Below are 14045 nucleotides of genomic sequence, written 5' to 3' on the forward strand. Positions count from 1 at the left end.
AAGTTTGAGCTAAACAAAACTAAAACCTTTCAAGTTTTAGCTAAACTCCCTCTTCTAAGTTCAGCGAAAATGATGGCTGCAACATCCCCAGAATATAGTCGTCTGGAGAGGAGTTCATCGAAGTCGTAAACTCTAAACCAATGAAACAGTTATTACTCAGCTGGGCACGGTAAAAACAAATAAGTAGCGAAGCTTTTACGTATAAAAATTTGGGCCGGGCCTGTCCGGGCCAAGCATGAACTCAGTTATTATTTCCTGTAGCGTTTTCTTTTTTTATTTTCAGAAATTTGAAAGCCGATATTTTTTTTCTCAGTCATGACACAATAATTTTTCCAAAAAGGACGGGATTTCTAGTTTGCAGGGCGGCCGTGGCAGCAGCATCTCTATCGATTCTTACACTACAGGAAGCTCCGGCACTACCATGGCTTCAGCGTGGGCACAGAAGACCATCGTTCTTCCACCCCAGAAGCGAGGATGCCATCTTGTCACAGCAAGGGTAGATTTCCGAGCCCTACTTCAAAATTTCTGAAATTATTTTTCTTTGAGTTCCCACAGTTAATTTTGTACAGGTCGCTTTTTTTTCCTCGACTATTTCACTGAACTGTGTATTTTTGCAAGTCTCTTAATTATTGAACTACGATATTGGGAATTTTGGGCTAAGTGTCAAAATGTTGGTGTCAAACGCAATGCTTTTGTGCAATTATCAAATTTTTGTTCGAATATCATATATTTTTTCCTTATTACAATATTTTATTGCTGTGGACGTTGAGTTAGCAGTGTATACCCAAAGCAAACTCGCTCAAAAGGAGGACAAGATGATTAGTTTCTCAAGCCATGATCAGACCAGACTTGCCATCAGAGCTCTAGACAAACTTGCCAAGCTGGCTTGAGGAGAACCCACTTTACTTGGATTCGAGGCATCTACCTGCTAAGGAGAATGCAAACTCATTTAGACTAGAGATGAAATATTTACTGGGCTCAAGAACTCACCTAAGGCTATCACCAGATTTGCTGGATCAATCTAGCTCAAACAATCACCTATGCCTGAAGAACTACTTGGGCCATACTTCTAGAAGACCTTGTAACTTCACTTTTGTTAACTTTCCGATCTAGCCTCAAACAACAAAAAATGAGAGATGGAACATGAGCACCAAAGTGTGAGCACCCATCTTTAAACTCATCCCAATCGCATTTTTTGAAGCGATTGATCAATTAATGTCAATCTTTCTAATGATTCGTTTGTGGTCATGATGCTAATTGCCAACAATCTTATTTATAATATATTGATTGACCTGATGAGTTCCGTCAACAGCATCATCGAAATTGTCTTTATAAAGATGAATATCAGGTAGAATTTTCTTTTCTCAAAACATAAGCCCTTTATATGGATTTTTACAAAAAAGAAAGGAGAATGAAGGAATACTAACTTTGCTGATCACATGGAAAGAATAAGAGCATCAATTCACAACAATGGCAGACTTTATAATAGTCAATATCTTGATAACTTATCATGCAATCTTTGGTCGATCATTTCTCAACATTTTTCATGTGCTCATCTTAATCTATCATGTTGCCATGTAGTTCGAAGCTGAAGGCCAAATAGTTACTGTGAAAGTCGTATTCAATCTGGAATATGCTTTTTGAAGGTAGTGAGTGATGTACCAGAGGAGGTGCTAAACATAGAAATATGCTCGCATTTAGGCGTTGAAACCAAAGAAGTTGAAGGCACTAGGGTAAAATTGGTTGACATACTACCTTCATATTTATAGTTTTAGGATGCTTCTGTCATCAACTTATGGGTAGACTCTTTATGCTATCATATTGCACAAACATGTTACCACCAGTTTGGCACACTTTGTATAGCCAATGAATCGTAGCCAATTTCAAATGTAAAGAAGGCGAATTTAACACATGGCAAGAAGCAAATGAAGAAGGCTTGAGGGCCATACACAACCTCCTAGAGGGACTCAAGATTAAATCAACCATGAATTAAGAAAAAGGTAAAAAGGAGAATGACTAAATTTTTATTACTCTAATTGTCAAGGTGAAGAGATTCAAGTCTAGTGACCTAGCGATGAAGAAAGTTGATGTAGCTGCTTACCAAATGCCACCAAATGCCACTTGGCAAATTGGAGTCAACTTGGGATAGCCCCTATTTAGTTATGGAATAAACCGACCCTAAGAACTATCAACTTCATACCCAAATAGGTAATCAAGTCCTCAAAACGTGGAACAGAGTTGACCTCAATCTGTTTTCTCTTAAATACTTTTATTATATTTTTCATTTTGTATTTTTTGTGCATTATATGAAGAAATTAAAAGAAAAATAATCCTAATAAATTTATAAAGATAAGCTCAACTCACATACGAGAATGTGTTCTTTAAGTAGAGATAGAGAAACCATCTCAAGTAAATTTAAGGTCTCGCCCAATAAGAATGAGTTCAATAAACATACAAGAGGATTTTTAGTTAAAAATTAGAGTTAGACCAGTTAAGTGTCTAATAATATATGTTGACCTCGGAGAATTCTTTCCCTCATTATGACTTGGTCAATGAAGCATGGAGTGGGCCCTTAGTGCTAAAAAACTATATGATCTCTTCCCAAGTTGGCAAGTTATGATGATTATTTTCTGAAGAAGATCTGTGATCCCTAGTCAAACAAAAGCTCAAAATTAACGAGGTTAGTCATTTTTGGCATTCTATCATAATATAGTGGAAAATGATCATAAAATGAACTTGAAATGTCAAGAACTCTCATATTTTTTTAGATGAGCTAAATCTAAATAAGTTTCTATAGGCTATGAGTCGGGCGCTGTTGGAACTGGTTATGGTGATGCTAGCAAGTAGTGATATGGAGGAGCCTATAAATGAGGCTGTGCGACCTTTTTCAGAGAAGTTTCAAGTGTATCGACTGATAACTCGCCACATGAATTGCCACCTCCACTAGAGATTCATTATGCCATAGACATTCCAAGAACAACGTTCTCCAACCGGCTAGTCTACAGGATGCTACTACTCGGGTACGGTAAGTTGCAGAAGTAGTTTATAGACTTGACCATTAGATGATTGGTTCATGAGACTACTAGCCCATGCAAAGTTTCAACTCTGGTTGTACCAAAGAAGGGTGACTCTTGATGCATATGTATTGATACCAGGGTCATGAATAAAATTATCACCATTTACCATTTCCTCTTTCATACACAAAAAATATATGCATATTTAGACATATATTTTATATTCATTTTTGGTGATATTGTGCTTTAAAGGAGGGTATTTTTCATGTTTAATTACAGATTATTGATTTTTAGAACTTGAAGCAAAAATAAAGCAAAAATTATGAAATTTGGAGACAAAATGGTGTTTTTGAAGAAATACTCAGCGCCGACGGCGCCATGATGGATGATGATGCCGCCAGGATGGATGCCGACGGCGCAGAGCTACAAAATAAAGGCTAGAATATACTCAGCTCTGACGGCGCCAGGAGCAGCGCCGATGGCACCAGGAGCAACGCCGACGATGCCATTTGATAGAGAACACGGAATTAATTCATGGGCCACTGGCGCCGACGGTGCTAGAATGGGCGCCGACAACAACAATGTCGGTGCAAGACCTGTTTCTAAAAGATTCGATGAATTTGGATGCTTTTTAAAGAGTTTTTGGATGCACCTATTGGAAAACCGACATTAGGCTCTATTTAAGGCAAAAATTGATCAGAAAACTACCTCTTCCACTCCCCCCCAACCACTAAAAGCCTATTATTCATTTATTTCTTTAGAGTTTTGAGTTTTTGTGGTGAGTTTAAGTGTGAGTTCTTTTCTAAGAGTTGTTAGAGAGGGAGAGAAGTGAAAAATTTCTTCTTCCTACATCTTCTAAGAGAGAATCTTCTAAGAGAGAATCAAAGAAATAGTTCAAGAGAGGCTACAAGAGATTTGCTTTGAGAAAGAGTTTCAGATAAGTGTTGTTTGTTTATTATTGTAGTATGAACTTTCTTTTATATATAAAATTTGTGTTTTGTTGTATCTTTCTCATGAAGTCTGAGTAGTTTCCTTTATCTTTCTCCCTACTCTGAGATATGGTAAAATGAAGAGATAATTTGGATGTGTCAATTTTAAAATATAAAATAAATTGTGATGGTTTTTCAACTCCGTTCTTAATTTACTTTTCGATCTAACCAATTGAAATGTTAAAATATGTTGTGAAACATATGATCATGGAAATAAAGTATGAGTTCTACAACAGAGTGAGAATCACATTTAATTCTATGGAAGAGTATTTCGTTCATGAAATTAAGTGCAAATGAATAGGAAAATATATATTGTTGGGCGTAAAATTGGAGATTCTAGACTGACATACTAAAATTCTCAGTTTGGTCTTAGTGTTTAAGAACTAAAGCGAGCGTTAGCTTTCAGAGAAAGAGAAGTGAGAGCTCTGGAGTGAGAGCCAGTATCCTTCCAGCCTAATCACAGATTTAGGAATTAAACCTGAGATTGACCAATGATTCTTTATAACACTGAATCGGAGTAGAGAATTCGAATTGCTCCTATTTGACACAATACATATTTAAACCATTTGTCTCATCTCATTTTACCAAAAACTCATTGTAGTGGGAAATATGCTTTTTCATATTAGATAACTTCATCGCATAAACATAATTTGGTAGTTACTGTTTAAGCTTTGCATTTCAGCTTTGCTAGTAGTTAATAATTTAGGTCTGATAGTACTTCAAATATTCAAAATTAGTGACAGTAATTTTATTTTATTGCTCTGAATTTCCTAGTTAATTTATCACTTCAAATTTAAATCTTCATCGTGAGATCGATATTTAAGGCTTAAACAGAAAGTCATGCATTACTTGATAACGATACGTATACTTGCGTAGAATCCCTACATAAATTGCTTAAATTTGTTATTCATAAAACAACACATCAAGTTTTTGGCACTGTTGAAAAGCGGAGTTAACTTTATATATTTTGCACAGTTATGTCATCGGGATCACTCTTTCGAAATTGGACAATTTACTTGATGAGTTACATGGAATGAGTGTCTTCTCTAATATTAATTTGCATTGTATGATGCGGGACGCAGTTTCCTGCAAGACCGCACTTTTCTTTTCTTTCTTATCCTTTTTTATTTCTCTAGTTTCTAATTAGGTTATTCTCTCTTAGGGGTCCTTTATCTAGTTGTACTATGGTTTTGGAGTTTTCAGCTTGGGTTTTAGGTATTTTGAGAGTTATTCTTTGGTTTTCTTGCGCTTTGAAATGCTGTAGCTCTTCCTTTCGCAAGTGGTGTGTCTTCAGCTTGCTCAGGAATATGTGATGGATCCCCCTTAATGTTTGTACCTCATTGATTTCTCGTTGGATTGCTATTTTCAACAGGGACAATCGCAAAGCGCCTCCAATCTGTTGCCCAATTGCCGGTCTTACCCCGTTCTCCCTCCCCCACGTTGCCTATTGATTGTTTCCAATCATATAGCCATTAACGGTGTGGTCATCTACTGTTGGCAGCAAAAATCTGCACTTCGCTACCCGACTCGCGGTCCCTACATATGTTCGTGCTACTATCAGCTTCCTTTCGTCCTCCCATGCCCATTATCCACTTTAACACTTTTTGTGCTTTATCATATCGTCTAGGAACTCTAGAACAGTGTCATAGTGTTTCTCACCAAATTAGGATGAGACTATGTGATGAGTGGAATACAACTTTGAAGACATGAGACATACTATATGAATGCAATCATGCCTTTTTGCCTGTCGACTATGTCGAACACTTTCAGACAACAACAACAAAGCCTTAATCCCACTACGTGGGGTCGGCTACATGAATCCTTTTCTCCATTGCGTCCTATTTAGTGTCTTATTTTCATTTAGTTCTTTAAATTAAGATCATTTTAGTAAATTAAGATCATTTTTAATACAATAAGCCGAAGTCTTCCTAGATTTACCTCTGTCTTTCTTAACACAAGTCGAATATAGAACATCTACTTCCACTACGGGTAGCAGCAGCTCCTAATCATATCATCAGATGGTCAGATGGTCGATGCTTAATCTGACCAAACCATCTAAGATGGCTTTTTCTAATTTTTTCCGTCACAGGACCTACTCCGCCCTATCATTATATATTCATTTCACATTTTGTCTCTAAGTGTAAAGTCAATCATCCACCTAATCATTCTCATCTTGTCAACACTTAATGTCAACACTTTTAACTTGGTATTATGCTTCTCTTTTAAAGGCCAATATTCAACGCCATAAAGCATTGCAGGTCTCATCATCATCTTGTAAAATTTTCCTTTCAGTCCAAGCGGTACTTTTCTATCACACAATAGGCCTGCTGCATTCCTCCACTTCAACCAACCAACTTGAATTCTATTAATAACATCCCCATTTATATCACCATCACTTTGAACTATACACCCGAGATATCTAAAAGACCTGAGATATTTAGATTGTTCACTCCTTTGAATAATTTGATCACCTAAAGTTACACTTCTGTCTCTGGAGCTACTACTACTAAAATTACATTCCATATATTCAGTTTTAGTTCTACTCAAATGAAAGCCTTTAGAGTCCAATGTAGACCTCCATAAATCAAGTTTTTCCTTGGCTTTTTCCCTGGTCTTATCCACGAGAAGGATATCATCAGCAAAAAACATACACCAAGATACATCCTCCGATAAATGTCCAGTAAGACTATCCATAACTAAATCAAAAAGATATGGGCTTAAAGCCGATCCTTGATGTAATCCAACAGAAATAGGAAAATAATTGGTCAATCCTCCTTCAGCACGAGCAAAAGTAACAGCTCTAGCATACATATCCTTAATGACTTGAATATAAGTCATATCAACACCTATTATCTCAAGAACTCCCCAAAGGATATCTCTTGGAACCTTATCGTAAGCTTATTCTAAGGGTCCGTTTGGCGCAGCTTATATATGCGTTCGGCGTTTTCGGAACGCTCGGGTGGCGTTTGAAAAACACGTTAGGACCAGCGGTGGAAATACGCGCGTAAGGGTTTATACTATTACCCGTTGCTTCCTTCGCCGCTCCGAGCCCCCTGCGTTCCGTGTTTAGGGATAGATTATTACTCCGCTGCCCTCTTCGATCTCGTCTCGCCCCCTTCGATCCCGTCTCGCCGTCGTTGCCCTATATCTGCGATCAGGCTCCCTTAATCTGTCTCTGTTCTTCAATTCCGTTTGTGATCGGAATCTTCGATCCCGTGCACCCCTATGCTAGAAAGTTCTTTGAAATTTCTTTGAAATTTTCGCAGGTATCGTTCATATGGAATTTTTTAACTATTGGGAAATGCTGTGATCGTTGTGTGGGATCGTTCGTATGAAATTTTTTAAGTGTTGGGAAATGTCTGTGATCTCGTCTCTGCACCTCATTCGTCTGAAATTTTTTAACCTGAAATTTTTCTTCAAAACGTTGTCTGGGATCGTGGTCGAAATTTTTTAGCTATTGGGAAATACTGTCATATGAAGGATTTATTTGCTCACGTCACGTCAGTCTCATAGCTTTGGGAGGCAGTTTTACGGTTGTGCCAAAAGTGTTTCAACTCGTTGCGATTTCTTCCGGTGGGCTGACAGTCCCTCATATCACACTGCCAGTAGTTATGGGAATCCGATGTTTTCCCAGGTTGATAGTGCAGATGATGACAGACGTAGCCAAAGTTTGAAATTAAATATTTTAATTTTTCTCATTGTAGTTGTACTTGTCTTTGTCCTTTTTTATTTATTCTGGTACTCACGAGAGTGTGAGAACTGTATGTCATCTTTTGGAACTGATCTGTGATGATTGTATGCTTCTGCACTATATGCTTCTGTACTACCAATAAGATATTCTGATAAGCTGCCCCAAACAGTTTTATCAGACATGGGTAGGAATGTCATTTAACCACCAATAAACTAATCTGAATAAACTGCCTCAAACAACAAGCCAGATTATTCTGATAATCTGCAGATTATCAGATTATCAGAATAATCTGCCAATCAACAGATTATAAATAATCAACAGCTGCGCCAAACAGACCCTAAATCAATAAAAATTAAATGTAGATTCTCCTTATTATCTCTGAACTTCTCCATCAATCATCTCCATAAATGTATAGCTTCCTTAATAAACCTGCCCGACATAAATCAAAATTGATTACGAGAAATCTTTGTAATACGTCTTAACCTATGTTCAATTACCCACTCCCATAATTTTAAAGTATGCCACGTCAACTTAATTCCTCTATAATTTGCACTCTTGTGCATCCTTTTTTTTAAAAAAAATGAGACCAAAATACTCTTCCTCCACTATTCAGGCATCTTTTTAGTTTATAAAATAATATTAAAGAGTATAGTAAGGCAAGAAATTTCCAAATCTCTTAAATATTTCCACACTTCAATTTGGATATCATCAGGTCCTACAGACTTTCTACCATTGGTTTTCTTTAAATCCTCCTCAACTTCTTGCGGATGATAAATTACTTCTTTTGAGTTTTCATCGAAAAATACTTCGTTGAACTTTAATAAATTTTGATGTACAGTCGTTCAGAAGAGGAGCATTTACAATATATGCGATAAGTTGTTGGTGTTCTTAGGATGGAGCACTTGTGTGGTCACTTGTAGAAGTCTCATTTTCTTATACCACAAATATTCTTTTTTGGATGCGTTTTTTCAGTTATCGACATAGAGATAAACCCCATAGAAATTAGAGCTATTGTTGACTAGCCCAACTCATAATCTTTCAGTCATGTACGCCAATTTCATGGGTTCACTTCCTTTCGTAGGAGATTTATAAAAATGTCAGCTCTATTACGACACCCTTGATGGATCTCTTCAAGGTAGGCAAATTTGTTTGGTCAGAGGAGACATACTTGTTTTGACACTCTGAATAAACAAGTTACTCAAGCCCTTATTCTAACCCTTCCAAATTTTAACGAAGTATTTTGAGGTGTAGTGTGATGCCTCCAGTGTGAGGATTGAAGTTGTATTGAGCTGAGGAGGACACCCTATTGCTTTTTTCAGTAATAAGTTGAATACGTTTAGAAGAAAGTTTTTTACCTATGTTAAGAAGTTCTATGCTATAGTGAGACCCTTTAGCTATTGGAGTCATTACTTACTGGAGAGCGAGTTTACACTCTGTACTGATCATGAGGCATTGAGATTTCTGAATAGCGACAACAAGCTAAAGGGCTGACAGGATATGTGGGTGGAATTTTTATCATTATTTTATTTTGTGCTCAAACATAAGATAACAAGCCAAAATAAAATTGCTGATACACTAAGTTGTTGTCACTTATTGATCAATATCATGCAGTCGAAGGTAATAAGATTTTAACTGTTTCCATTGATGAAGATTTCTAGGAGATTTGGGCTCGTTGTCAGGACATATTGTATGAACAATTTCTTAGATCATATGACTACTTATTCTATGAGAACAAATTTTATATTCTTGAAAGCTCACCTAGAGAAGTAATCTTATAGGAATGTCACAGTGGATGCATAACATGACACTTTGGCAGGGATACAACTTCTTCTCAGTGAAAGAGAATTTCTATTAGCCTAGAATGTTAGTGGATGTTGAGCGGCATGTTAGGCAGCATAATGTCACTTGACTAAGACTCAAGGACATAATACATGTCTTTACACTCACCTACCCATTTCAGAGACACTTTGGTTAGATGTGAGCATATATATTATAGTGTGCATGCCCCAAACACAACAAAATAATGATTCTATTATAATAATAGCAAACAATTTCTCCAAAATGACACGTTTTGTTCCGTACCACAAGACGATGGACGACATCGCATATTGTAGACTTATTGTTTACGAAGATAGTCTATTTTCATGGATGCCCAGAATCATCACTTCAGATAGATATGTGAAATTTCTAAGCCATTTTTGGAAGATCTTTTGGGGTAGGTTTGGCATATAACTTCAGTTCAACTCAACAACTCCCCCACATATAGATGAATACATGGAGGTCATAAATCACAGTTTGGAAAATCTTCTCATATGTTTTGTGGGAAGAAGATCAAAAAAGATTTGGTGCTTCCTCAAATTGAGTTTGCCAACAACTAATCTACTAGTTCGTCCACTGGTCGCAACCCCTTTGAGATTGTGTACATACAGAATCCTCACACCTTTGGAGTCAGTGCTGATAGTGCTAGTTATTGAGATTAGCATCTATGCAACGGCTAGATTCAAGGAAAGAATGATTTCCTCCACGTTTTTTGGAAAAATCAAGCCTATAAGAGATAGTCCATTTAGGATTATCGAGAAGATAAATAACAATGCATACATTATCAATTTGTCAGGAGACTATACTATTTTTGCTACCTTGACGTTCTTATTCTTTCATTGTACTATGAGATTTGGATTATTCCAGCAAAGAAGTTAATGCCTCTTCTACATGAGGAGAGTGATGTGGGAGTTGTGTCTTGCGATCCCACTAGATACAGGATCAAAGCAGGATGGGATCCTATCCCCTGAAGCGGGATTTTCCCGCCCCTTTTAACTGCTTTAGCCTTGTGGGGCCCTTTTACTTCTATTTTAATATTAGTCTAATTAGAATTAGGGTTTAATTTATGCTTTGGTATAAATATGCTATTTAGAAGCTGATTTTGCAGACCTTTGCTTTAGTTTTGTGTATTTTGGATATTTTATTTTATGATTTTCTATGCTAAGGAGTATTGTATTCGCTTTCTTTTGCATGTGGTGTATTTGTAGTTTGCTCAGAAATAGGTGATGGATCTCCCTCAGTAATCATGCCTCGTTAAAGTTGTCGTTTGGTGGTTCTCTCCTCTGTTTTCAGCCCGGACAGCCGCCAAATGCTTTCTATCCCTTTCAAACGCCATCAACCTCACATGATCTCATTTCCTTGCTATTCGAAACCATCTCCTCGCTCATTCCATCTCTTGAACACCTTCTAGAAACTCTAGAATGGTGTCAGATTTGACCCTTGACCTCTGAAATAGGGGGCATGGTTGAATACGGCTTGATCACTTTTTTCATGTTAATCATTACATTGTGGACAAAAAACAAAAAATAAATAAAAAAACTAATTACTACTTGATAACTTAAAAAGTACAGAAGTATGTTAAAAAGATGATTTTTCTTTTGCTTGTTTCTACTTGATGCTTCTAACATTTTATAAAGCTTTTTCCCTTGTCTCCATTTTCTTGCTTCGGAAAGTAGCTTTCACTTGTTACGCTGACCTGTCTCGTTCTATATCACCTCTATCTATTAAAGCTCATTTAGTAAATTTTCTACTTAAACTTTAGATTCGGTGTTTTTATCTTTGTATCCCGTAGTTTTTTAATAGCTTTTTTAAACTTGTTCACTACATAGTCCACCACATCTAGCTCATCCATGCACTTTTCCAGTAATTATTTCCTTAGCAATGACCTTAGCCCTTACCTGTAGGTCTTGTGTAGGAATATGATGTAATTCTCCATATGGGCTAAAATCTTGCCTTTTTGAATCCTCACTGGAATCTCTGAACTCAGACTTTTCTTCTCTTTTTGGGCTCAGATCTATGCTTGCTGTAGTGTGGGTCTTGGTGTTTTCTCTTGGCAAAATTACATACAGTACTTGCAGCCTATAACATCACATCAAACGTACTTCTGTTTATAACTTGATCATTAATTATAACTCAAAGTGTGTTATTTAGAATTAAAATTGTTGGTTTATTTAAAAACACTAAAAACGCTTGCAAGTTTCTGGAGAACTCAGATCATGACTCAAAACTACACAAAGAGGTCCAAAGATTGTCAAGAAATATGTTAATTGAGCTCTATTAAATGAGCTCTGCCTGAACAATTCCTGCCGTGCTGACCCGAACTGGCCTAACCTAGTTTAGGCCAACTTTGTCCTTTCCTTTCATATCGATATACTATATAAAGGAAAACATATGCAAGTGAAAATGAAACAGCGGATGGTTTATGAGAATGCTTCATTTTGAAATGTCACTCACAAACCTTTGAGGTTTAAAATTTGGAAAATATTTCATCCATTCATTAGTAATATAAAGAGGGATTTACATACGTACCATATAATTCTGAACTCTAACAGCTAAACATTTATATTTTTATTAACACCCTAATATTTAAATCGTATAAAAAATACTAGTAACTTTAGCTTACTATCAAAAAGAAAACTTGTGGGTTTCTCAACCCTCTTATCGACTTGTCATACTTGACCATCTCTCACAATTATTAATTTGCCTGTGAAAAGTCCATAGATTGGATGCCAAGCTTCCATTTCTTAGTCTTTGGGCGTCCATGATAGACTACTGGCTAAGAACTAGCTATCTTCAAAATTGCACTAGGCTTAATTTTGCTTCTGACATGCATGAACATTTCTTCCAAGTAGTTTTCTTGTATTATGTAACTATTATAAATTGTAATATGATTTTGTATCTTCAAAGATTAATTCTTTCAATATTATGGCTGTTCTTTTGGTCTAAATTGATTTAGTAGGTGTTGTTGTTTTTACTTTCCTTTATTTATTTTTTTCTTCTCTTGCTCTCATTTATTTTGCTAACTTACCCAGATACTGAAGGACATTGAGCAAGACCTTTCAAGATTTAAATGCGGTTTTGCTCATTTATTCTGTAAGTGAGATTGGTTGTATTTTGTCTTATTGTTGGATATAGTCATCACGAGCATATGGTAAATGATATTGTAAAATACAGTGCAACATACAAGTGCTTCTTTGACCATAAATGAGAATTATGACTCAGATGTACAGGCTGACACTGAAACCTTCCTTAGCCGTATAGTTCCAGAGGTGATTTAATTTCTTTCTATGTATTTTGCAATATCAATTTTTTTACATGTTTCATGGAAATATGTCCATTTGATAAGCGTGACTTAAAGTTCTCATATGTTCACAGGGGCGAACTGCACCGTGGAAGCACACGTTGGAAGGTTAGAATTTGACTTCATCTTATTAATGTACCTTCTCCCAACATTCATCATTATCTTTCTAAGGACTGAACATACTTCTGTGGCATTCGATCATTCATACTAGAATCAGAATATTTCATGAAATAGATGTAGATTGGAAAATAAACCTAGGAATGCCTAAATTGTAGTCTGCGTTAAGTTTTTTTTTTATGCCCATTGATATATTGTAATGGAGCATCCACGAAGGTCTCTTTATGCAGGTAGTTAGGATGTGATAATTACAACAGTGTCAAGTTGCAAATGTGATAACAAAAAATTACTGGGAAGAAAGTGCTTCATTCCGGTTTTCATAATTTGCTTTGAAGCATAAATTAGTTAAATGGCACCCGAGCCTATTTGTCAGCCAGAGGACCTGAAGTTCTCTTTTCTAAAAATAGTACTGGTATTAAAATTTTCGGGAGCCCCATGGAAAAATAAAATTATGACACACTAAGTCTAATATTAACAAAGTAGCTTGATACTACATGCTAAAAATTTCTTATTTGAATCAAATAAAATTCAAGAGAGTTTTGTAGTGTTTCATTACAGAAATAGTTATAAAAAATTGAAACAAATGGTAATTATAATGTCTTTATATTAAGATTCTTTTGAATATATATTTTCAAAATACACATTGTTTGATATTGGTGTTAACCCAAAACTCAATAGGGGAAGGAAGTTTTATTACGCAAAAATTAAATGGGATTACAATAAATAGGAAAAACATGATACACAAATACCTCGCTAGGGTGAGGTGAGAAGGTGGCAGTTGCTAGGGAAGTAGGGGTTGGAGGGCTGTCCGGGGGCGGGACAGCGGGCTGAGCAGCGGTAAGGGGTCTTGAGAAGGGTGGTGGCAAGCTGGGAGGGTGTAGGAAGGGGCGACGACAACAAGGAAGGTGCGGAGAGGGGCGACGACAAGAGGTGTAGGGAGGGTGCCGACAAGCAAGCTAGGGTAACAGGGAACGAAATATGCGGTGATAATCACCACATCAGAGCAGTATACAAGCCGGAGCACTACCTGCCCTTTAATACAACCTTAGCAAGACAAAAAATTGAAGAAAAAATGAAACCCTAATCAAAGAAAATAACATATATATATATATATA

The 14045-nt window shown here is 36.5% G+C and overlaps 1 protein-coding gene across 2 annotated transcripts in view; it reads left to right on the top strand.

Annotated features, from left to right (window-relative positions):
* Positions 1–289: 289 nt before the first annotated feature.
* LOC110037116 (UPF0047 protein YjbQ-like) overlaps positions 290–14045 on the top strand; it is a 42652-nt gene continuing 28896 nt past the window's right edge. For both annotated transcript variants that reach the window (XR_002295292.1, XM_020741697.1), the window contains exons 1-4: positions 290–496; positions 12545–12605; positions 12687–12781; positions 12888–12921. Coding sequence is in view for 1 of the 2 variants with exons in the window: in XM_020741697.1 (XP_020597356.1) it covers positions 422–496; positions 12545–12605; positions 12687–12781; positions 12888–12921 (265 nt within the window). In the remaining variant the exon portion in view is untranslated. The remainder of the gene's footprint in view (positions 497–12544; positions 12606–12686; positions 12782–12887; positions 12922–14045) is intronic.

This window comes from Phalaenopsis equestris, unplaced genomic scaffold, assembly GCF_001263595.1.
Source record: "Phalaenopsis equestris unplaced genomic scaffold, ASM126359v1 Scaffold215404, whole genome shotgun sequence".
NCBI lineage: Eukaryota > Viridiplantae > Streptophyta > Magnoliopsida > Asparagales > Orchidaceae > Phalaenopsis > Phalaenopsis equestris.